Below are 26525 nucleotides of genomic sequence, written 5' to 3'. Positions count from 1 at the left end.
TCTTGTCTTTCCTGTGTTGCATCCTTAGAAGAAGTTGCCCATCTGAACATCTGCACTTAGTCCCAGGGCATGAGCAAGCTTTCATTTTTAGTGTGGCCCTAGCTGACTCATAGGGCAGCAGAACAGACACAACATAAACAAGCGGTTTTCCTTTCTGCTGCCTCACCATGCATTATTTAACAGAATATGAAACATACAGTGCTTATACAAAAAATTAGAAACAAAAAATCAATATTTGTTTGTTACATCTGAATAATTTATTCTTATGCTGTTCAAAGACTTCAGTAGAAATGGGGGAGGAGGGATTAGGAAGTATTGAGACTGCGTAAAGAGGACAAGCACAGCTGTGTTAGAAAAGACTTAAAATGTGTTGGTATTGTAAACTTCTGATTTTCTGATGGTGCCGATTCTTTACAAATCGGTATCATGGCTGATGGTATCTGAACATGACACACATAGCTGGGCGACAACAAAGAATTAACTGTTGTAGCTGCAGTAAAATTTCGAGGTTCGTGTACGCCACTTCCCTCAGAGGCCATACGCAGCAGAAGGGAAGTGTGGTGAAAGGGTGTGTGCAGGCTTCCAGCAGTGCTGAAAGTCCGCACTTTGAATCAAAGCCTGTTAAGTTAGTTGCTGTGCGATAGAGGGTAAAAAGTTGCATCTAATTGAAAAATTGGTAAGAAATGTAAACTGAAGAATGCTAGTGGGGATGCAGTAATGCTAGGAAACTCTTGTGGGCATTTTCTAAAATATTAGAGTGCTTTATAAAGTATAAGATTTTAATTTAAGAAGCCAAAAGGATATCTCAAAGAATGAAGACTCGAAGGCAATTATCAGACAAGAGGCTTAGAAACAGCGAAGGCTTTCAGTGAAGGCCGCGCACAGAGCGGCGTTAGGCTGGCTGAGGTTGCCGGAGAGGCTGAGTGCTGCTCCCTGCTTAGCTAGCTCTGCTTAGAGCCTGGCTAATAAAAGAGCGACTCTGCCTTTAAGGGCTTTTCCTTTGGGTGCTCTTCTTCTATTTGTGCTGTTTCCAACCTGCAGGTGCAAAAAGATACCCGTTTCTTTGCATCATAATATTTGAAGCTTAGAAAAAATTATGCTAATAGGCTGGCTGCCTTTTAGGGTTTTTCTAACATCCTAAAACCTGCAGCATTTCAATATTAAGATTTCTTTTTGCTAAGATTATTGAATTAAATTATTTTTCTCCATGCAACATTTTTATATTACATTAATTGTAATTAGTTTTCTGTTTTCCAAGATTAATATTTTTAGTAAGGTTATTTTAAAATGAGCTCTTTGGAACACTTTGTTTTCTTTTAAATTATTTTAGATCATGTCTGGAGAACAATAATAGGCATTACCCAGTAATTTCATCCAAAATGCCTTTATCTACACTGGACAATATTAATGGGGGTATATTTTTCTTAAAATCCTTTCCCAGTGAATTTCCAACTGACTTAAGATATTTTATGTATATTTTTAACTTTTCGAATAGTATTTTTCATTTTCCATTATAAAAAGCGCTCATCTTTTGTTTCTGTTGTTGCTAAGAAATACTGACTTTCAGTGACGCCTTTGAACATACAAATCTTAATGTTTTAAGCCTCTTGGAGAAGAAAGAGGAAACCGTATGCATTTATTATAATTTCCACTTTTTTCATTTCCTGAATTTGAATGAAGTCTGCATAATGTATGGTAAAGACCTTGCAAACGAATTACAAATTCTCATTTCAACGTAGTAAATTGACTTACCTTTTTCAATATGACAAAGCAGTTTCCTGTGTATAATATATTGCAAGAGATTTGAGATGACAAATTACAATTGTATATTCATATTGCAACACAATAGCATTTATAGTTAAGATGTGATCCTGCAAAGTGCTGGGTTAAAATACAATCTAACATGTACTTCCATTTCTTTAAGAATTAAGGTTATATTACTGACCTTGAACTTCTCCGGAGATTTTGGCTGGAATTTATAGCACTTTAAAGGTGTCAAGCTATTGGCATTGATGATTGAGGTACATATTAGTAACTACAGTTTTGCAGACTTGCTTTATTTGCCAGATTTTTTTTTTTTTTAATCCGTGTGACAAACTTGGAAAATACCTGTTTTATCTTTTATGAGTGTTGGAGACATTGTTCCCTCGATTAATTAGGTAAAGCCACCTGGTGAATATATACGTAGGAGTTTGTTACAGCCTCTAACAGGAGAGGCAAATAATGCAGATCACAGCTTCAGATACCCGGCTTTCAGAAAGTTGTCGCAGGGATGACTGAGCCCAGCGGTTAGGTTGAAGTTAGAGGGACGGCTGCCCAGGCTGGGGTGGAGTGCTTCTCTGAAGCCTAGGTTTGGCCTCGAGCCCTTGGAGCTGTCGGAGCTGGCTGATTAGGGATCGCTGCCAAGCTGTGAGTCACTGGAGACATTTTAACAAGTTTTCTCTCTTTTTTGCAAACCAGCTGCGTAGATTCCTTTTCGGTTCAGAAAGCAGAAGAAGGTGCTATGTTGCCTTACAAACAGAGGAATAAGGCTGCTGACTCCAAATGAAAGTGTCGTAACACTGAAAAATTATGTCATAACTTTTGGATAGCTTGTTTGGTATTTTTGACAGTTAACATGTCACTGCTTCCTAGTTAAGGTACAGATAGACCTAACAACCAGCAGTTAAATAAGGCATTGCATACTGTGGGATTGTTCATTCATGTTTCGTCTGGGTGGAAGTGATTCCATTTCGAGCTGGAGTCCAGCACTGCAAATCAGAGGTGTTCTGTGAAAACCCCTAGTACGGACACTGTAAMCCTGTGTCCTCAGGTTATTTTTTCAGTTCTTACGAAGGAACAATCATCTAGAGATGGTCAGTCTGGAGTGTGTTATTCAACTGGAATATGTTCAAGCCTCAGGGATGTGTGTGGCAGCTATGCAAAGATATTCTTATGATGTCGTTTTGAACTTTCTTTAACCTCTAGGTATCTGCTCAATGTTTTGATTTTTTTCTTTCTTTATTAGTTTGAAAATGAAATCATTTTAAAGTTGGACCATGAGGTGGAAGGAGGACGTGGAGATGAACACTATATGCAGTTGTTTGAGTCAATGTAAGTAATGCATTAGAATAAATGTCTTCAGGATGTGCTTTTATCTCATTGTTCCCCCAGAGATTATTCTCTGAACTTGCATAAGGTGACAGTCCTGGGATGAGAATAGTGTAAGGTGCTACAATTTAATAAAAATATTTCTAAGAATTCTTAAAGCCTGAAATGGATAAAATAGACTTCAGAACGTACTGACACTTTTTCAAATATCCTTTTTTAGAAAAAGGATCAGTATGCAGTATAAAAATACTCTTTGAATCTGTTACACTGACAAGGACAGATTAAGTTTTAAGTATGTCTCTTTTGCTTCCTAGCATGTAATGACTATGTAAACTGAGAGCACTAAACTCATTTTTCAGTTTTGAATGTTTACTCTTTGGCTGCCAATCTTAAGATATCGAAGAGGTGATGCAGACTAGCTCTTGGTACGACAGAGAACAGGCTTGGAAGAAGAGGGTTCTCTTATCGCACTGCCTAACCTGTCACTACCATTCATCGTCTCTAATATTGGAGATTCAGCAAACACAGTAGACGTTTATTACAGTGCTTAACTTTCCTCGCTGGTAGTAAGTTTTTTTCCAAGCATCTATACTAAATCTTTCTTCCCTCAGTTTAAGCCAATTATTTTTTGTTGTATCCATAGAAGGCATAAGAAATCATTTATTCCATTTCTCTTTGCAGCAGCTTTTAACAAATTTGAAGACTGTGATCAAGTTTCCTTCAGTCTTCTGTTTGGGGTAAACAACCCCAATTTTTTTTTTTTTTTTTTTTATCATATGCCATGTTTTCTAGACACTGATCATTCCTGCTTAGTCTTCATCTATCTTGAAAAAAGTTACCTTAAAGCTTGAGCGAGTGTTCAAACTGAAACCTTATCAATGTTAAGAGTCAGGATTCCTTCACATCTCATGTATGAGATTCATGTTCAAAGATTATTTCCATTTTCTGAGCTGTGTAACAGTACTTGTGCTCAGTGCTCAGTATACTCTTGCATTCAAGTATTTTGCTAGAGAACTGATACCTATCCAGGTAAATTCCATCTTGTAGTTGATTAGTCTTATCAAATAGACTACGTTTGTAAGGTGCCTTTCTTTCTCTTAGACCTGTCTCCCCCCTGCCCTCCCCTTAATACTTTCCCACACTCTGGGAGACTTTAAGATACTTCAAGGCCTCTACATTTCCAAAAATGTTGTAATGTGGTTTCATATTGCGTGCAGATTTTCTGTTCCATCCTTAACATTGCTTAATGATGCAGCTAAAGGGACAGTTGCAGCAGAGGCTGGTGACCAACCTGTCTGACCTTGTTCTCTCCTTTTTTTTTTTTTTTTATCTTCCTACTTTCACACCTTCCAAAGCGGGGATTTCAGCCTTCTACCTGCAAATTCCTATCCCAACTGGGCGGAGACCCAATTAACCTGGATTCCAGCTTTATTCCTTTGCTCTTATTCTTATCAAGTTATTTCCAGTAACTATCTGCATCCCTGCATAGTTCCACTTGTCACGTGAATGCAGATACTTAGCAGCAGTCAATAACTGTCTTGTGATTTGCGCTCACCTTTGCGACTAACACTTACCCAACTAGGTTGATTGCTGGGAACTTGCTCACACCCACTGCACTGAACAGGGTCGGCAAGGTTTAAGTGCTGCCTTGCAGGTGTCCGTAGTCCTGTATGTTTGTTAGCATGCGCCACAGCAGGGTTGTGGCCTGTGCTGCTGAATGCTGTCCCAGACAATACCGAAGAAGAGCTGGGTTAATACGGAGCAGGTGAGCGGCTGTTCCAAATAGACAGAACAGACCAGGCCACACTGTTTGAGGAAGAGGAGGAGGATTTGGCTGCATGAATACAAGCTGTGCCATGGCACTTGTCCTCAGGCTCAGACAGTGAATCCTGGCCTGTTTTAGTTACTGGTCTAGACAGAGCAGAAAAGAGCATCTGGGAGCTTTCCAGTTCTTCATCATTGCAGTGATCCATGCTGTGTGGTTGTTTTCTCAAAATTTATTGAAAATATTTTTTATTTTAAAACTTTATTTTTTCAAGCTTTATTTAAAACTTCTGAGTAACTTGGTTCCAGTATCTGGAAATAAGCCTTCTTCTTACCCTCTCTTGGAAAAGTCTGTTAAAGTTTTACTGCTTTTTTTTTTTAATTGGTGTAACTGTACGCAGCTGAACAAGATAACTTTTTAGATCTTCCCTCATGAGCTACATATTGCTTTCTCCTGTTCATCCCGTAGTCTTCCTCTAAACCTATTGCAGTCCATCTTTCTTCAGTGATTGGAACTGTGTGCTATATTGTCAGTGAGTTCTTAGGATTAGCTTGTGTTTTATGTCAGTGGTTTTCTACCTGTGTTGAGGGAAAAAAGTGATGCACTGGTGACTCGTGTTCGTTTCATGATGAAGCAGTGTTCACAGGTCTGTCTTGTTTGCTCTCATTCCAACGGAACCTATGGCAGAAATGCCGAATGGTCTCTGAGGTGGTGACTGTACTGTCCTGTGCTACGTGTCATCCTATTTCTGATACTCCCATCTATAAAATAACCCATTTTTTCCTGAATGATATTCCAGTCTCCTATATGATCTGAGGCTTTCTAACTTTCTTTTCCACAAATCTCATTTAACATTCTCCAGCCTTTTCTGTGTTCAGYTTTTATCTGTTAATCTCTGTCTGTCACACCTAGTACAATATAAATATTCATTTGGACACACATGTACACCCTTCCTCTGTCTTGGGGAAATAACTATATTTTGGACCTGTACAAAAAAAGGAATAAACATTAGGTGCTGGTTTTACTTTGCTTGAATGAAAAGTTCAAGACTGGTACTTGGCTGAGGCCCCATTCTAGGCCAAAGTTTGGAGGATTTCTTTGCAGTAGAAGTTAATATGAATATGTATTTTCTGAAGAAAATCTAAGTGATTCTGAGAAGTTAAAAAATGATATTACGATTAATTTAAAATATATTACTTTATAATGAAAGTTAAAAAATAGTGCACTTCATTAAGGATTAATTATAAATTATTAAATATATTTGCATATAAATTGAGAACTGTTAATGAAACACTAAGAGGTCAAGAATTATGGAAAATGTATCACTGAAACTGCCCTACTTAGGCATGTAGCATAATTTCAGTGAGAATTTTGCAATTGCTAGCTTGTTTTCACTATTTTCCTGCGACATACATGGTGATTTTCATATGTTATTAATAGAATATGCCCAATATGCATGTAATAACTTGTGTGTGTCTATTAAAGTAAAAATAAAATGGGGTTTGTCAGACAGAAGCCCAGTGCAAGCTGAGAATCCTAAGGAGAAACCAACTTTTAAGCAAAGAAAGAAGATAATCCTTAATGAGATGCTGGTAATCATTTGATATGTTTAAACAGCTCAGCTTGGAAAACAAAGCTATTGGGAGTAACGTGAAGCTTCTGCTCCTTAATCACTTCAGCACTTTATAGCAATAGCATGTGCTAATGTTTTGCTAATGCAAACTGAAAAATGCTGATGACGTATAAAACTCACTTTCCCATCTTTTTATCAAAAGAGCACTAACTGCTTTTTCTGAGTCCACAGAAAAATTGTCATTTGGTTTTGCTTCTTTCTTAAAGGTAGATTGCTCTGGTGAAGTCTTTTTAGAACATATCTTTTTTGTGACTTAAAATTTTAGTTTATCTTAGTTTGAACTTTCTACTGAAATGTAACTTTACAAAGAGAAGGAAATATTTGTTGCATTTTATGTTGCATGGTAACAGGGGAAAGGAAGGTCTAATATTTATTGTGGTAGCATGACGCTCAAGAGACTTGAGTTCATATTCATGTTGTACCACAGACTCCGTTTGACTTGGTTTTAAAAATATACATGTATTCCCTTGGATTTGCAGTCATTTTCAGACAAGAAGAGTAAATATTTCATTTTTTTGTCTAGATTTATTTCCCATCTGTCTTTCGGCTGTCTAAATTACCAACCCACAAAGGGAATTTCCAGTGCATTCTGTAGTTGTTTTAGCATCGTAATACAGTACTTGCCTCCAGATCCAGAGTTTCAACTAATGGGACACTAATTCTGGCAGCACTGTAAAATCATGTTGTTGTCTGTGTTTGCAGTCTTACAGAGTGTGCATGTCAGTACCCTGACATCTTTAACTTGGTTGAAAGTTTTGTCAACCTAGTTAAAGGCCTCTTGGAGAAGCTGCTGGATTACCGAACTGTGATGAGTGACGAAAGCAAGGACAATCGCATGAGCTGCACTGTGAACCTGCTGGTACGTTCTCTTCTGTGATCCCTGTGTGAGAACGGGGAAGGCCTTCAAATCCAGTTACGAAAGATGAGAGCAAATCTTCCTGGGGGAATGATTTACAATGCTCAATAGCGATTTAAACCCTGAGGCAAGAGATTTTTATCCCTTCTTTTTTTTTTTTTTTTTTTGTACATTTTAGCCTTTCCGTTATGTTTTTTGGCAAAGTAGAGGTATTTAAGTTAACGCAGGTACTGCAAACAGGTAAATAGCATCTAATCTGCTCTTCCAAGCAAGAAGCTAACCCATGTGAAGGTAGAGTGGTGATTAAAGTATCTGAGCATTACATTGCATGCATAGTAGGTGAATACCCACTGACTCTTAAATCTCGCTCTGACAAGTGTCCCCCTTAAAGATATTGCACAACAGGGTTAGATATATCAACTCCAGTCAGTGCCAACCAATGGCTATTTTGTAGCCAGCAGGTATAGCCAGAGCACGTAGTATCTTGTGTTAATGCCCTTGGATAACCATATTTTCCTCTTCTCCAAAAGAAGAACTTGACAAATGATTTCTTTTGCGAATTAAGATATTTACTATGTAAGTATAATAACACTTACTAATAACTAATTAAAATGTTAACTGAAGAAGCAATAGTACCAGGTCTAAAATTAAGATGGTCTGTAAATAATGTATACCTTACAATGATATTCATAATTTCAGCTTTAAATTTTTAATTGAAAAATGTGTTCAGATACAGAATTATGTTTTGTTTTGTGTTGAATACAATGGAAAAGAAAAGCAAAATTTCAGCATAAATGTTTTTATCTTGTAAGTGTTTTAATAAGAGAGATTAGAAAATAACATTTAAATAATGTTTCTGTCCCTAGAATTTCTACAAAGACATTAACCGTGAAGGGATGTATATCAGGTATGGTGGCTGCTCTGTTGGCTCTGTTTTGGAGAGGGCAATAATACCTATGAATCCTGGTTTTTATCATCCTACTTGAATTTCTGTTACTCCATGGTAGTTTGCCATCCACAATGACTATGTTGTATTTTTAATCTGTTGTTTGCTAGACCTGAGGTTTGATGGAGGGTATATCCTCCATTCAGATCGGCAGAGAAACCATTCATAGTTTGTAGAATTGTGCAGTCTACGGAGCGTCTTTAAACATGCAACACACTACATGGAATACTGAATTACTAGTAAAACACTTTTCTGTAAGAACTGTAGCTATGCTGGCAGATTTTTTCTGATGTGACATGGCCTCATATTGTCTCCCAGGGTTTTTCGTATGAACTCTAGCAAAACTTGCTGTCCAAGAGCTCACTGTTTCCTGCCTCTCCTGTCATTTTGCAAAATCAGCAGAACTCCCTGCGCCTCAGCCACTGCCATGCACAGCTCAGAGTCTTAGCTGAGAAAGAGCGCTGGGGGCGGTTTGGAGCTAAGCCTGGAGCTACGTGCTGGAGTGGTCGGGTGCAGGTGATGCTCCCTCTGCTGCCATTGCTGAGGGAGAGTCATCTCAGTAGGGTTAACAGCTGGGTGCGGTAACGCCTCCAGCTGCTTCAGCAAGGTGCGTCGGAGTCCCCGTGTCAAAACCCCTGTTGCGTGCAGGAGGATATGCACTGGGCCAGCCCACCTTTCTCTGCGCTGCTGGAAGAGAGGTGGCTTCAGCCGTCTGGTGGGCTGTGGTTGGACTGGTGACAGTAATGCTGCCCGAGGGGTCGGGGAGAGCACTGGCAACACATAACTTAGAGCAGCTCTTCTGCCCCTGCCACCTTGCMAGGGTGTACAGAAGTCTCCTTTGTCTGTTCTTCCTTTACCTTGTGTTATCTGCTGTGTTTGCAAGTATTTACATGCAGTCGAAAATGCTACAGTGAAAGGCAGCTATTTTTAGGAACAAACCACTGGAATCGGAGGTCTGACTTACACCTCAAGTTGGAGAAGTTGTCTTTCCTCTTCCTCTTCGAGGTGGGCTTAACAGTAGTTGGTAGAAGGAGCTTAGCTCTTTTCCCTCTATTTGTGCAAGATGTTTCAGTATACGAAGAGAGCACAGAAAAGTCTAAACAACAGTGCTTTAACCTCACTCACACAGTATCTATGAAGACTCTTTGGGTAGTGACTGCATGACATCTTTGAAGTTTCCATTAAAGAGTGTTTATCTAGAACATTTCTGACACTTAGCATTCAAGTCGTGTATACCTAGACTAATTCTTTTTTTCTCCTCTATTAGATATTTGTATAAATTGCGAGATCTTCATTTAGATTGTGAGAATTACACGGAAGCTGCATATACCCTTCTGCTCCATACATGGCTCTTGAAGGTTAGATATTCCTAAACTGAATAGATAGATAAGCTTTTGCAATTTTTAAATTTATGAATAAAAAAGCGGTTGTCTTTCATCTCTGATTTACTGCATATTAGTTATTTTCCTTAGTATTCAAGTTTCTAGTTAAAAATACTGTGGCAGGTTATAAAAAATTAATTATAGGAAAGATATGCTGTATTTTCAGTAAGTGATTCAAAGCCACATACTGATAAAACTAAATATTGTAGCAAGAACAGCTTTACTTAATAGTGAGAACATAGTGTGCAATTTTTGAAGCCATTTAACTTGCTTGTGTTGAATTTGCTATTTTCTTGCTATCCCAAATACAACACTGATCAAAATTAAACACCACTTTTCCAGCAATTACAGGGGGACATCTTACTCATCTCATTTTACATTGTTGGGATCATGCTGCCAAAGTATGCTTGCTTGCTTTCATAGATGATATTTATTTTCATGACAACTAATGTTTATTCTCATTGTAACTGATGTTATCAATTGAAATGATCGGTAAGTTGTACTTCCATTTCAAGGGAAAATTCAATATTAAATATTTTTGAACAAAACTTGAAATTTCTTGTGGAATTTATTTTTATGCAGAAACATCAAAATTTGGCCTTTCACAGTGCTATTTCAATTAAACTTAATTTTGACTTATAATACAAAGCTAAGAGGTATATTATATATCTTGGTATAGACAAAGATAATATTATGCACATATATTTTTAGTACAAAAAAATCAAAATAATTATTCAAAATGACACCACTGATATAAAATCTACCAAATGGTTCCCATAGATTTTGATCAAAAGTGTCAAGGGGACTTTATTTAAAAAATGTGGTATCTGGTCTTGGTTCTCACATGAAATACAGAGGTTTTTGAAGAGGTGCTGAAAGCTTTCACAGTGCCTTTCCTGTTGTCTGTGGTAGGTAAAAAGCTGGAAAAAAACACTCAGAGCAACCCAGATTTGGGGGGAATAGGGGTGTTTTGGACTCAAAAACTTACTTTTTTTATGTGTTTTTATCCTCAGTGGTCAGATGAACAGTGTGCACCCCAAGTCATGTCAACAGAGTTCCAGTGTTCGCAGACTCATCGACACTTGAAAGAGAATTTGTACGAGAAGATTATAGAGTACTTTGACAAAGGAAAGGTAGGGTTGCAGGGTCATTCCCCCCACTTTCCCGCCAGTCTCTTCTTGCTGTGTTACTTTGTATAGCAGCATTTAATGAGTGTTCTCCAGAGAAAACATTTGTTTGTTTATTGTTTAGGAAATCCTCTTTGAAATATGGGTCAAATAAAAATTGTGTCCTGAAGGCTTATTCACAGAGTACATCTGTTCTGTATAAACATGTTCTTTCAATAAGCACATTTACAAAGGAAGAGGCTAATGCGTATACTGGTCACATGCATCTCTGTCAGTTCAGGCTGCAATAAAATAATAACAAACGTTGAATGTACTTTCCTTTATTAGGAAAAGAATATCGACTATACAGGTTGCATTTTAAATCATTCGGTTATTGTCTCCCCAAAAACATAGACAGTTGAAAATGGACCTATGTATTTGTTTCAGAGAGGTCTGAGAATTGCATCTCAAACCTAAAATGCAGTAGTTTGCTGATCCGTATCTGGTTTTAAGTCAGCATTTTTCTGGAATCTATTATTAAAGCTGCCAGTCACTACAGTGACAGTAGAGCTGAGCTTTTTAGAACTAAAACAAAGTACTAGAAAGCGGGGAAACAATTTGTAGTGCTAGAGAATAATTATGACCCAGTAAGGCCTTTAACTCATTGTGTCTTGTTCAGCTGTAACTGAAGGTATGAAGGGGGAAGGCTGTTCCTTACTGCTCCTTACAAAACAGAGGCATAAAACCCCCACCGAAGCCCCCTATAACTCAGAAGGTAGGAAGCTGATAGTACCTCAGCACAAACCTGTTACTGAGCAGCAAGAAGTAGTGCTATTTAAAACAACACAGGTATTTTTCTGGCATCTAAAATGAGTACAATGTAGCAGCCCTCACCCACAGAATGAGAATAATCAAATCATGATGATTTCTGTTCTGCCTAACGTTCAGGTTCTGCTCAGATACAGCAGAGGAGGTTTGCAGGTGGCTGAATGCCGCTGTCTGGTTCGGAACTACCTGGCCTAGGGGTGTATATAGCACTATGTAAAAACAGTCACAATGCATGGGACCAACAGTGACCTTTCATCAGTAGAAAATTAGGCTCAGAAAACCCTTTTTGTCTCCTTTATTCTGAATAGGGGAGAAGACTGGCAGAATCTGAGAAATTTCTTCAGGAGAGGGAGTTTCTTCTTGTTTTAAGACCACTTTTGTGCTGCACACAATAAGTGCCTTCAGCAGATGAGAAAAACTGTCCTAGTCTTTCCAAGGCAGTTCTGTAATTCTTTACAATGATTTTCAGAGGTAGCTATTATGTTATGTAGAAAGAAATAAGCTGCTACTTTGGGCAAGTGGTAATTTAAATCTAAGCCTTGCAATTTTGTAGCTGACTAGGAGGGTTCTCCTGTGCAAGACTAGGTATGAGTATGTATGCGTCGGAATTGCTTGTAAAATGGAATGTGTTTGTTTTCAGGAGAGGTAGATGTCAGTCCCCTGATGCACTGTTCCTGTGCTTGGAGTATGTACTAGATGTTGTGCACCTCAGTGATTTACTATTGTTGTTTATTGTTTATGAAAGATTAGGTGGGTTTTTTGGTAACCTTATTGTAAGTATAAAAAAGGTTTACTTTATTCCTTCTTATAATGAACCATAAAACACTTTTATTCTGTACATTAATCTGCTTTTCAGAAGTTTATGATTGCCTTGGGTCCTCCATTTTAAATGTACACTTAATAAATGACTGCAATTTAAAGATAGCATAGTCAATAAAACTGTAGTTAAATAGTGATGCCTTAAAGGCTTATTTGTTGGCACTGGATTTACTTTTTGAATATGCGATTACATTGCAGATGTGGGAAGAAGCCATATCTTTATGTAAAGAACTTGCAGAGCAATATGAAAAGGAAGTTTTTGACTATGAACTTTTAAGCCAAAACCTGGTAAGAACATATACAAATCTTCAAAAGTATTTCAGTCACAGAAATGAATAGTTTTGAGCTGTCAAAAGGTTGATGGATAGAGAGGCTTTGAGGCTGCTTATGAGCTTGTTGTCTACAATTTTTTTAAATTCATTTTGTGCAAGAATAAGCCTTGACCTTTGCTACAGTATCACAAGATTCCAGTGGTAAAACAGAAATTAATAAAGAACTGATTATTAAAAGATTCATAAACATTTGATTACTAAAGTATCTTGAAACTTCGGTAGATGAGATAAACCTGTTCTCACTTTGTGTAATTTAAAGGTGATGAATAAAAGAGATGGAACAGGCTTTTGAGGTCGTTGTGCTGTTTTATGTGCTGCTTAGGAAAAGCACCTGGCTGCATTTTTCCCTGAAATTTTTCTTTAAATTTTAGAAACTCAAATCTTGACAAACCTGAAAAATTCTGCCCCAGTCGGGGACTGGGGAAGTAATACATCACAAGGAATTAGAACTAGATCCAAAGGCTGGAGGGACAAAATATTTTTAAGGCAGATTGTATAAAAATTCAGTTATTTTTTTTTCTTAAAAACTGAAGTAATGCAAAAAAGAACATTCCCCCCCCTCCCCTTTTTTTTTCTTTTTCTTCACTTGCATAATCTTTATTGAATGATTAGGGCTTATGCAACAGATAACCCTGAATATCCACCAGGAAAACCTGGGAATAAAAACTTGATGTTCTTGAACTGGTTAGTGCATAAAGAAAGCTTCTGTCCCTCCCAGTCAACTTTGGATTTATCAAAAACTGAAAGGAAAAGACAGTATATTTGCCAATTTTATTTAAGCTTCAATGTTGAACAACTTATAAGTACAATACAGGAAACAAATTAAAAATAATAAAGCTAAATGCCACTTCATTTTTTTTATGGAAGACATTGTTCTAAGACCTTTACGTGGTCAATCTCCTTAGTATGATGCTAGAACAAAAGCTTGAGCTTTATCCATTGCACTGAAGTAGCAGATATAAATTCCTGCAAAGCATGACTTCAGTGCTTGCGGGTTTTTTTTTCTTTTCATATTGGTAAATTAAGGGTAATCCTGATTCTGAGGTCAACTAATTGAAATGGAAGCCATAGACATTTTTTTTTATGTATTATATTTGCATATAAATGTAAACAGTATTTAACATGTCACAGCAGAATGTCATGTGCATGTTAACTGATTATTGCTATAGCTTACCAACGGATAATTGAAAGCTGTTGTTATCAATTGATAGTATAGAGTCTGATTCCCTTAGCACAATATATACTACTGCAGAGGTAAAAATAAATGGAAAAAAAAAAAGCCAGAAGTAATCATGATTGGTTTTGCTTTCAGATTCAACAAGCGAAGTTCTATGAAAACATCATGAAAATTCTAAGGCCTAAACCAGACTATTTTGCTGTTGGGTATTATGGCCAAGGATTCCCCACATTTCTAAGGGTAACCCTGTTTAAATTCTTTATTTTTTTAATCTGTTTCTATATGCCTCTAAAAATACTAGTATCCTGTACTAATGCAAATGAGCCTCTGGGGAAAATTATCCTCAATTTACTTCTGCCTTGGTGCAGGATTGTAGTCATAATTTCAATTGTTACTTGTAAGAATATGCATGATGTTTTCGGGTGGGTTTAAGTTGATTCTTTTTCTTGATGTTGATTGTGTAAATTAGGAGTCATGGCAGGCATTAAAGATAATGCATGAGAACAACATGCAGCAATATGCAGTAATTTTGTTTGGACGGCTGCTATGGTATTTGTTTCTCAGATGTATCCCCAAGAAGAGTATTAATAACTGACAGAATGCTGCTAACTAAATGGAGTTCCAATTAAATCTGCAAATCTGCTTCACTTAAGAGCTGGACATTTTTGGTGGACCTCATGAACTGACAAGAGCTTCCAGTTCTGCTGCCTCGCAGCTACAGTTGAAATACATAAAGAACACAGAAGTAGTGCAGTTTGGTTTGGTTAGACCAATGCACTCTGTAGACCGACACCGTGTCTTTAGCTGTGGCAAGTAGTAGATAACTACGGGAGGGAAGAATACAATGCAGAGCTGGTGTGTAGTGATATTTGTATGTAGGTATATATTCCCTACCTTCCATGACAAAGGCTACTTAGGTTAGAGGCAACACCTTTGTGTTTTCTAGCCCTTGATGGATTGTTCTACAATGAAGTTGTCCAGTTGCTTTCTGAACTGATGCCTTCCAGGACATACTGTGGCCATTACATCTCTGTTGGAGATTCACTGCTGCCTTTTCTTTGTCACCTAATAATTTCTCTACACTAGTTCATATATTATGACAGAGATTAAACAGTTGTGCCTTACTCACCTTCCCCACACCATTTATGAAAATATTGTTCTCTGTTATACCCTTAGCTGAAGAGTTCTAGTTCATTTAAGCATTGCTCTTACCAGAACCATTTTTGATCATCCTGGCTCCCTTGCTGTACATTTCCTAGTTCTTGAGATGGTAGGACAAGAACTGTACATATTTGAAGTGTGGATGCACTATGAAATTGTTCAATGTGATACTGATGTTTTTTCTCTTGTTTTCTTTTTTCCTAACAATTCCTAAAGTTCAGTTTGCTTTTTTTTTAAAAAAACCTCTAATATGCACTGAGCTGACATTTTCATACCAGCTATCTCTTATTAGTCCAAGTTTTTCTTGAATGGTAACAGCTGGTTGATATCTTAGGAGAGTTATGATAAGTCTAAATTGTTTTCACAAACAAACATCTGTCCACTGTGTTTGCTATCTCTGTGGATTTTTTGCTTTTCTCCATTTCTTCTACCAGGTATGAAATCAAGAACCCAAAGGGCCTGGATTTTTTTGAGAAGCCTGCCAAACTGAGTAACTAGAGGACAGTTGGATTTTACTTAAGATTAAAAAAAAAACGCAAAACACTGCTTTCTTTTAACAGGATTTGCCTTGACCACCCCATTTTTCAGTATTATTCTGTCAGCAAAGTGTTCTTGTCCGGAGACAGGTTTTAAATGAGTACAGTCCTTACGTGCCGATTGCTACTTAGATAGGAGAGCTAACTATTAGACTATTTTCTCTGATTCGCAAGATGCATTTACCTAACAAACCAACCAACCAACTCCTCATATACTGACTGTGAGAAGCTTGTTGTTGCTCCTACATCTGTTACTGCAGCAGATGTCTTCAGAGTGTGAGACTAACTTGAATATTTGACCTTCTCTTCTAGAGAAAATGTTTTCTTACATACCATGATGAATACCATGATTACCCCATACTTGAAAAGCARTAAAAGACCTCTCTTTTCCAGTCTTCAAGGCCAAAGTTGCCTGGCAATGTTAGAAAAAATAGTGAAAAGATGCGTTAATATTACACCAAAGGAAGCCTGCATATAAGTATCCTGTTAATGAAGCAAACTGAACCACAAAATTAACAGATTTGGGGATAGACTATTGTAAATGAGGGCATTTCATAACACCAAGGGGAAGGTGCAGGCAGAGGAAACCTATATATATATATATATATATATATATATATATATATATATATATAAGTATTATTAGTAGTAGTGTATATATATATATATATATTAGTATTATAAAGCTGTGAAACTTGGACCCAGAAGGTGTTTTAAAGTAAATCTTTTTTCCTTTGGCAACAAGAAGAACAGGAATTGAAGTAGTTTACCTACCTGGCCTCTCTGACTATATTCTGTTCTAAAGGAGCATCCTCAGTGATGCCGGTTTTGCCTTCATGCTGTCTTACAGTATTAAGTATAATCTGTGGAGAGTCAGTGATGCATTCCAGCACATGGTCAAAGTGGTTTCTTGCTTTATAAGCCATTAACATTTGTATTGCAGTAACACCCATTCCAAAATTCAGAGAACCCATTGTGCCTTTGTACTGATAAACATGTAACTTCTGCCCCAGCAGCATTCAGCCCAAAAAACCTGGTATTTGTTCCCTGCAGAACAAAGTATTCATCTATCGTGGGAAGGAATATGAGAGGAGAGAGGACTTCCAGGCACAGCTGATGAGTCAGTTTCCCAGTGTGGAGGAGATGACCACCACCTCAGCACCCGGAGAGGATGTGAAGAACTCTCCTGGTCAATGTATCCTTCTTAGACATGGGAGATGACAGAATGAAGGGCAGCAGTGTGGGAGTGGGAGAAGGGTTTTTCTAGTAAGGCAGTTTAACAATAACGTTGCAATGTCAATGAAATTCTTAATTAGCATGTCGTATTGTGAACCATGAATGCTTGCTAAATTGTGTTTCAATGAACTTGACACTTCAGAGTTCTAAATGTCATTAAATCCCTTAAATCTCAAAATGATGAAAGGCGAGAACCAGCTTTTCCTTATATCTATTAGTTTCTGTAGAAGAATCTGTAAGAGAAAAAGAGATTTCAATACACAGATGTGACTTGAGGTGACACAGGAAGTGGTTCTGCTGGTTTGGAAAAATATCTGGAGGCAAAGGGCTGTTGTATGTGAGTGCAGTATATGACACTATAAACTGCATCAGTAGTTAGGGGACTTCACAGAAAAGTGTCTTTTCAACATACAGAAAATCATATGTATGAATCCTCTTTTCATTTACAGGAACTGGATGCTCCATGTCTTGTGTACTAAGCAAAAATAAATTGTTTATAGTTTGCAGCTGCCTAGGCCACAGAACAGACTGTGCTTCCAGAATGACCCAGACCCCTTGTTTTCCCACATTCCTCTCTCCCGGCCTGGATTGAATCCCAGTGGAAGTGAAAAGTGAGGGCTTTGCTTTACCAAAATAGTCGAGCCACTTTAGTGGCTGAACTTCTGTGTTCCTCTGTTCAAAGCACCCGAGCAGGTGGTAGTGACTGCACTGCAGAACAGTTTAGAATTTCACAAATTTGGAAGACCAGCAAAGGAAGGGCTAACTGGGTAGGTAGAGGTAAACAAAATCAAGCCGTATTTGAACTCCAAAGGGGTAGAAAATATACCAATTATGAAAGCACAATTTGTTTATGCTAGTAGTAGTAGTTTATGTAGGTGAGGAAAAAATAAGGTAATTTTGATTATTGTATTGACATCTGTTTAATGAAATATGGCCTATGGCCACCTTCTCCTAGATGAAGAACTGAAATATATGTATAAATACATATTTCTGCTTTTAATTGCAAAACAGACACACTGTTATTCATTATTAATTCTCTTTGTGCCCCAGTTCCCTTAGCTGTGAGATAAGGGTTAGAGTTCTTCAAAGATAAACTGCAAGGATATTTCATGGATATTTAATAAGCACTTAGGTTGTGTTGAAAGGATCCCTGTGAATGCAGATAGTTTTTAAATACAATTAATGCATTGCTTTAGTTGATAAACTTAGATTTTTCAAATGCCATTGAAATGATTTATATCCTTTTATAGCATACTGTTTATATCATTCTGATATTTTTTGAATTCCTTTTTCCCATGATCTTTCTGAACCAAAGGAAAAACACTGTATATTAGAACAGTATATATGAATACTACAGTTTTTTATACTGTGCTTTTCATAGTCCAAACTGCRTGCTACCATGCATGTAAATTCTCACAGCTGTTATGTATTTGTGCCTTTTTAAAAAGGTGCTGTAGAACAGCTTCTCAAGGCGTCATCTTTTTTTTGCTGTCCCCTGATACTCGTGGAAAGAAAAGCAATTAAAAGAGAAGCTTTTATCGTTCTTGATTCCCTTTTTACCCTCATGTCTCTTAAAGGCTTTAGAAAAAGATGTATATCAGTACATAGATGTGATAGTTTTTGAAAGCTGTGCAGCCTGTTCCTATCTTTTGAGTTTAATTTTAGGAAGCCATTGTAATAGATGTTCTTTAGTTGTACGTTACAACTGTCCTCAAAAACTGCAAACAACAAAGCATGGAACAGCTTGCTATAATTATTTGTAAGTAAATCTTTTACACATTTGGCTAACATCAGCTCTGAGTCAGTATGTACCCAGTCATTGGGCTGTTTCATGTCAAATGATCTTGAAGCTTGCTTTCCCTTCTAAAAATATTTTCATGTATTAAAAGCAGTTGGTGGCACAGCAGCAATGCTTCAGAACAAGATAGCTTTAGATGTCTCTCTCCACCCCAAATGCACCAATACTACTTGCTTTAATACTTGAATTGCCTTTCTGGTGTTTTTTTGGTTTGTTTTTACAACTAAGATTTCCAAGTATGGTTTTCGCTCAGGGTGTCGTAGGAAACTTTTTTAAAAAAAAATCTATTATTGCCAAACAAAACTAATGAGCGGTAATCTGTGAGTTGTTTGTCATGAAAGTGTATGAGATTACAATTTCTTAAGCTGACAGATGCCAGTAGTATCTGAAAGAATTTAGTTGTGTGGATCAGTCATTTCCTAAGAGGGATGAAAGCTTATTCAAGTGGCAGTTCAGCTTGCAATTTGACTTACATGCCCTGGATGTCTCTTATGGTTTGTTCCTGGAGGTGTTTGCTCCTGTTTCTTACACAACTCTAAGCTGACTGACTGTTCTATTCTTCATTCCAGTTCATACATGGCTTACTTTTCCTGTCTTCAAGTTCGAAAAACAGTGATGAACATTTGAATTGGCTATTTTTAAAGCAGCAGGTTGTCTGTTACCTCACATTCTTACCTTTTGTGTCTTCATATTAAATTCAAATCTTCCGTGAGCATTGTTCTGGTTGGCACTGTTACTCACACATCACCTGTCTGTCCTGGTAACCAAAGCATGCCTTATGTCACAAACATTTTCCCAGAAAAATCCATCTCCTAACCACCATTCCCCACCTTTTAGAATGCGCTAAATTATTCTTGTTTAGGAATACTATAATGGTTGATGCATGTCACATTTTTCTTCATGTTCTGATTTAAATCATTACTGGCTGAGCAGGTATGGGATCACCAAAGCATCAGACATTCATTTGTTTATTTTTCCTTTATTAATTATCATGGTAATACTGTAACATTTCACGTGCTCTCTTGAGTCTACAGTATTCTGATAGAACCTGCTGGAGTAGCGATGGAAATATTGCTTCCTTTTTGCACTATTGGGACTGAAGCAGAGTGTCACTGTCTTGCCCAAAATAGTACATTAGGTTTGAGAGCCAGGCATTCATGAGTTTCTTGCATCTTAACTAATTACTTTTTGTTGATCATATGCTTCAGTCCTTCCTTGAAGTATATTTTGCCTAAGTCCAGTTGCAACTAACAGGAGATATACTACTTATGCACTTAAGAAATAGCAGTAGAATCTAACTTGAGGGTGTAAGATTAAAATACACTGAAATATGTARGAATATGATTTATTTACAAATACAGTATTAAGATTAAAAGTAACGCTCAGAAAAAGAAAATCTAAGGTAGAAGGGCTGTTCAATTACAGATTGCAAAGATGAAATGCTAAACATCACGACAGTATGTATGCCTCAAAGCTGAACAGTCAAAGCATTGACATCAGATGTTGTTGATGTTCTTTCTGCAACTTGGCTTTGCTTTAAAATTTAATGAATGATTCAGTGTGATAAATTCAGCTACAGATATTTAAGCTCAACAAGTAATAAAAACATTCACGTAATTGATACTGCATTTTATATCCTTTAAAATTAATGTTAACATGGTTACTACTGGCAAATTTCCCCTGCAGATTTTTCTCAGGAAATGTCTTCCCCCGCCAAGCTACAGTATTTCACACTAGTGGTTATATGCCCTTAACTTTCCGTCATGATTTCAGACATCCAGTGTTTTACAGTGCAGCCAGTCCTGGAGGAGCAACCCAGATTCAAAAATAAAGCAGTACCAGATCAAATTATAAAGTAAGTGGATTTCTGTAATATACATTACAGTGAAAGTCAATCTGTAATCCTAAAACCAGAACCATTACTTTGTGAACTCGGCCATTGTCCCTTGAGTCTTGGAGCTTGTATTGTCTTTGTTTACTGACTCTTGCGTTCCTTGGGCGTTGCATTAAGAGAACATCTATCACTTGAACAATAGCATATGATTACAAGGGAAAGGGAAAAAATTCCATGCTTCAGGACTAAACTCTTGAGGTTTCAACACAGCTTCTAAGACAACTGACAGAGGGGATTTAGAGGTGATCGGCAGGATGAGAGTGCATGAGTTGAAGCTCTTACTTGTTCGACAGAATCTTGTTAGGACTCACTTTGCCAAGCGCAAAACCTTTGGTGGCCRGAATGGTTTCCATTGATACTGCAGTTATCAACTGAGACTAGTTCATTTCTTAACTGTTCCGCAGTTGGATTCAGAGCAGGTTTCACCTTTGTCCGCAGCCTTCTCRATAGAGTCTGTACTGGAATTGCAATTGGTTCACAGTGGAAAGATAAGAATCAGCCCCACACACACCCCAAAATAAATAAAGCAGGTACAAGCTCAAGTCTTGCAGTATAAGACAAAAAGTGAACTGTGGTCCCAGTTTCAGCTGGAATTCACTTTAAAATCAGTAACTGACAAGATAGCTTAGGAATCTGGTCCTGTTTGACTAGATTACAGTGTAGTGCCAGCCACATTTTGAACCTTTGATGGACTTATTTAAGTGCTTCGCAGAGGACAATCTTTTGCCATATGGGAGATCTTGTGATTATTTGTTTCAGGTGCAGAATTTAGCCAGACTCCTAATTTCGTCTGGTCTTACAGGAAAAATATATTTTTATGAGAGTACTTTATTGGTTCTATAATTGTTAGTTACATTATTTGATGGCAATGTATTCTACCAAAAAGTTTCTGTCCTTTCAGACGGAACTGTCTAAGTGACTTGACTTGGTATGGCAGATTTTCTTTCTTTTCTTTTCTTGAAGAAGATAAACTTAGTAGCTTGGATCAAGAAGTACAGTTTCCTGTGAACTAGCAAATCAGAAGTCCGTTTAGCTCAACTGTTTAGGRTCTCTTCATTTATTTGTTTCCCTGGGCTTCCAGAATGTGACTTGGTTTTAGTGTAAGATATTTCTAAAATATTTTTTTGCTCTCTGTAAAATTAGCTTTTACTTGACATTGCTTTAAATTGAATTATTTTTTAAAACAAAAGCTTCATGCCAAAAAGAAATATACTTCCTCTGAGCAGTAAAACACTTAGAGCTGTGTGATGTCTGTTCTTTCAAATTAGCCAGTGCTGAAAACTGAGCGTTTAGGAGTTGAGTGGAAATGTGTGTTCACAGTAATTGAGGATGACTCATTAGCTAAGTAGACCATAACATGAATTTACAAGAGATCCTTTTATATTGATATCCCCCTCTATAGGAGTTTATATACATTTATTTACACAGCAGAATAAATTGTTATTTATGGCTTCATATATTTAGTTTATTTGAATAGCTATTGTTCTGCATTGTAAGCGGAATTGCTAGAAGTGATTAAACGGATTTGGCACGGGCAGTGGATGAAAAAGGACATATTTCAGTCTAAATGAATATATCCTCTCTGAGTCAGTTATTATTTTTAACAAAATATATTCCTTTTGTGTGCAGACAAGCAGTATGGGTGTCACAGCAATAGCACAGGAAAGCAAAAATATTTACTAGAGATTCTTCTGTAGGTTCTAACATTAATCTGGAAGTTTTGTACCTGGAAGTTATACCCAGTATACAAGATGAAGCATACCTTCCTGTAAATACTGTGTTGACCCTGATTTATAGTTAAAGAAGTTGTATCCTGAGTTTTCTGTAAAGTGTTCTTTTTTCCTGAGCAGTAAATTTTCTTTTAATTAAAAATACTAACTTGAGATGAAATATTTCACTATGATAATGGGATCCAGAAGTTTCTGAATTCTGTATTTTATTGTAATCTTTCTTAAATCTTTCAGTTTTTATAAGTCCAACAATGTGCAGCGGTTCCACTATTCAAGACCAGTCAGAAAAGGATCTGTTGACCCTGAAAATGAATTTGCTGTAAGTAAATGAATGACAGGGTGACATGTTTTGGTAGCAATTAAAATTATTAAAGTTGCTGTGATTGAATTCTAATCTAGATCCTTTCTTGGTCAGTCTCAGATTACTCATTACAGAAGCTTTGATTTTCGGATCTGGTTCAAAAAATGAAATAAACACAAGATTTCTCTATTTTGGCATTACCCTATATACTTATTCAATGATACATCACTGTTTCAATTTTAGGTAAATGTTATGTAATAAACGTGTTAAAAACAATTGTATAAAGCAGTGAAGTTTTCCTGTACAAATTTTCATTATTATCAAGGTCATGTAAATAAATAACAAATGATTTGCCACTTCCACTTTAAGCTGCCAGGCTGGCAGTAAGAGGTGTGTGTTATCCGCTTCATTAGTTCTGTGAAATCTTGACACACCGGAGTGCTGTGTATGTCATTCTCACTCCCTTGCATAATGGTGTAATGGTGACAAATAGTCTTGATTATTTAAATAGTCTAGGAAATCTGCAATGCTGTAGATTATTTTTCAGTGTCACACATAGAAATGTAGTGAGTTTCTATACTGTAGTTATACACATATACAAAAACCCATATCTTTTAATCTTTATGGCTAAAACTGTGCCCTTGGGAATACTGCGGGGAAAAAGCTATTTATTTCAAAATTGTACAAACCATTTCAGTTGTGTGTCCTGATCAGCATTGTCAGTGGGCTTCTTAACTGCAGTTAAATCAGATGCTTCAGATGCAAACTCTACTGTGACATTCCAGCTTTGCAGTTATCGAGATTCATAATGCACATTGGCTTCCTTTGCAAACTGGAGAGTTTTGAAACCATTTATACATTTACCTTGAATTTGTGTTACAAAAATTGAATGGTTAATGTCTTCATTGCCAGAGAGAATAAATAATATTTGCACTAACTTCAGATAGGTGGAAATCAGGATAGTTAGAGTATGCCTTCTTTTCATTCATTATTACATTTCTCGCTACTGGAAGTTTAGATCAGCTGATATCGGAAAGAGAAGGAGCAGTAGGGTAAATGAACTAGTTGAATTTTAAATTACCAGTAGCTAGTCTTGTTCAGGAGAGGAAAAAGTAAAAAAAGAATGCTGGAATCTTGCAACAGTGCTATTATTGCTGGTAATTGCAGAAATACACTTTAAAAGTGGAAGGGGAAAGTATAATCTGGGTAGAGAATGTGAGAGTGGGTCATTTAGTCACAGTCAGTCAACCTGTAATGGCAAAGTTAGGAATAGATACTAAAAGATTGAAGAGTAATCTTTATTTTCTTCTGCTTTGTGTAGGCTTAGTGCCTAAAGATGACCTAATTTGAAATCAGGAAAATGATTTGTGCAAATTGCTGTGCTGGCTTCATTTTGCAGTGTCGTCTTATGCAAAAATAAATGTCCATACATTTTGCATCTAAATTCTTTTAACTCTGACATCTCAGAAGGCAGAAAAGATTAAAATTTTAATCTTTAAATCACTTTTTCTCCCTTCTTTCTTTTTTAATAGTCTATGTGGATTGAGAGAACATCATTTGTTACAGCATACAAACTTCCCGGAATTTTACGATGGTTTGAGGTTGTCTCCATGTCACAGGTGTGTATTAACATGCGAAGTACCCCTAGGATATATATCTGTATGAAACCTCATATATAAATAGTTTGCAAATTTATTATGCAAAACAAACTGTTGTTATTTCTTTTACTTTTATACTTACAAAACTGCTGTTGTTTATGGCTTGGGGGGGGGCGTTTGTTTGTTTTACTGCTGGAACGATTAAATATTGATCAATATATCTTACCTCTGAACTGGAGCTTTAGGACCAAGTCCTATGAGAACTGAAAAAAATTTGTTTTTGTTGAAGTTTAGGAGTTGAAAGTTTTTCATATACATGAATATTTATAGAACCAAAAAGACTTTCTTGTCTGTTTCTAAATCTTAGAACCTTTTACAAGAGATTAGGTGTTTGATCTGTTTTCTTTTTTGTTGTGTTTGTTGTCATAAAAATTGACTTACCTGTTGCACTGAAAGCAGTAAGAAATACATATTTTTACTGTATCTTTTCAGAAATATGGCACTTCTGTGAGATGATAAAACACACCATTTGACAAATGTTATGCCATATTTTAAACTACTAGAGTTTCACACATAGAAATGACTTTAGCCTGACCCTACTGTGGTTGTAAACCTGGTTTGAAAGATGCTAACCAAAGGCTTAATAAAAGACAGAGCTTCCTAAAACAATGAATGTCTTTGGCAAGTCCCTGGGCTACTGAAATATTGTATTGTCAATATGTTATCCCCCAAAGAGGTAATAGGAATTCTTAATACAGAATTAATATTTCTGCAGTTGCATAGATTGTGACCTATCACGCTTTCTACCATTTGTCAACRGTGTGAAAGTATTAATAAAAAGGTTGTTTTTCATTTATTTTAATTTCCTTGACATTTGTTTTTAATGACCATCTTTGACATAATTATGCTCTCATTTATCTTAAGGTAGTTCCTATAATGCTGGCTTAATAAAAACCTGATAAGGGGATTCCCTTGAGATAAAATGAAGACGATAGTTGTTGGGGATTCCCTTGCCAGTGTCTCATGAAAGTTTTCAGAGAGTGTTTTTTATAATTACTGAAGTGTGCCTATGCCAGCAAAGACTTATGATTTAATTTGAGGCTTATTTTGTCTTCTCAGTTATTCTATTTACTCTTTGGAATGGATGAAAGAAACCTATGTGAATAGTCAGTTGCTTTCTTTACTAGTATGTTTTTAAAATTAAAATTAAAAAGATAAGGAGAGATGCAAAGCAGAAGGAAGGAAAGAACAGTTTGTCTTTTTACTGAAATATTTTGAGGCTTAAACTGTGAAATCCTGCACTGGTTTCTGCAGCTCTCATGTTTTTTCTCATTTTCTGTCCATTCCAATTCCTGGGAGTCTCATTATTCCAGTAAATACTGTGAATAGTTGGGATATAGTGCATTGTAGCTCTGGAAACCACACCAGCTTGCACAGTATCAGCACATATTTAGATGCACTAAAAGAAAGGTGTATCCAAAAGTGTCTTCCATTAAATCTAAAGAGTGCATACAGTTGGAAGAAGCTTGTCTGTCTTGTTACCCTTTTTTAATTGATCCAGTGAAAATGCAATTTGCCATAAAAGAAGGCACAACTTCCAAGACAGGAGGTTCCTGTTAAAACTACTGTACTATAGCTCCTGTACGAGCCTCAATTAGTAGGGGGGAGAGAGTCTTTTCCATAGAATTCATGGAAGATCTGCTGAGTGTCAGGTAAAAACCCTGAAGCCACCTTGAAAATCTGTGGGACTAACCTGTGTAACTAAAACAAGCCTTTGCTACTACAAATAAAAAAAGCCATTGTAGTTTACTCTTTATAGAGAACACTTGTACATCACCAAGGTCTAGAATGAAAATGATGTCTTGCTTCATTTTCTTGTGTTTCTGCACTAGCTAAAGTGATAACCTAGTTTAATTTTATTTTGCCCTGCTACTTCTCTTTAGAGTTTTTCATAAAACTATTTTAGAAGAGATAATATTGTTTGGCTCACATTAACAAACCAACTGTCATTTCCTTTTTCTCCTAATTCTGTTATTTTCTCTGTACTGCATTCTCTGCTGTACTCAATGCAGTTTGTGTCAACTTCCACATGAAATGATGCATTCTATGGCATAATCTTCTTTTCTCCTCAGATCTTTCTTTAAAACTCCCTGGTGGCTTTCTACCTTTGTTTCATGCTCTTCTGTCATCTGGTCTTCAACCCCAGCATTTTTTAACAACAGAGGATCTCTGCCTAATGCCCCCTTTCCAGTTTAATTTTCTATTTTTTTCTCTTTTGTTCTCGTTCTCTCATCATTGCACATTATCTTATCTGATGGAGAAACTCCTTTGATCAAA

General features: G+C 36.7%; 1 protein-coding gene across 1 annotated transcript in view; it reads left to right on the top strand.

Moving 5' to 3' along the window:
- Positions 1 to 26525, top strand: part of DOCK2 (dedicator of cytokinesis 2) — a 228840-nt gene that overhangs the window by 187208 nt on the left and 15107 nt on the right. Inside the window, exons 34-44 of the mRNA XM_026061319.1 lie at positions 3008 to 3093; positions 7191 to 7347; positions 8211 to 8251; positions 9558 to 9648; positions 10686 to 10805; positions 12624 to 12713; positions 14070 to 14174; positions 16685 to 16826; positions 20439 to 20520; positions 22524 to 22608; positions 24123 to 24209. Of these exons, the coding sequence (XP_025917104.1) occupies positions 3008 to 3093; positions 7191 to 7347; positions 8211 to 8251; positions 9558 to 9648; positions 10686 to 10805; positions 12624 to 12713; positions 14070 to 14174; positions 16685 to 16826; positions 20439 to 20520; positions 22524 to 22608; positions 24123 to 24209 (1086 nt within the window). The remainder of the gene's footprint in view (positions 1 to 3007; positions 3094 to 7190; positions 7348 to 8210; positions 8252 to 9557; positions 9649 to 10685; positions 10806 to 12623; positions 12714 to 14069; positions 14175 to 16684; positions 16827 to 20438; positions 20521 to 22523; positions 22609 to 24122; positions 24210 to 26525) is intronic.

Source organism: Apteryx rowi, unplaced genomic scaffold, assembly GCF_003343035.1.
Source record: "Apteryx rowi isolate R43461 unplaced genomic scaffold, aptRow1 scaffold_18, whole genome shotgun sequence".
Taxonomy (NCBI): Eukaryota; Metazoa; Chordata; class Aves; order Apterygiformes; family Apterygidae; genus Apteryx; species Apteryx rowi.
Note: the sequence above shows the minus strand (reverse complement) of the source record. Positions and strands in the feature narration are given on the sequence as shown.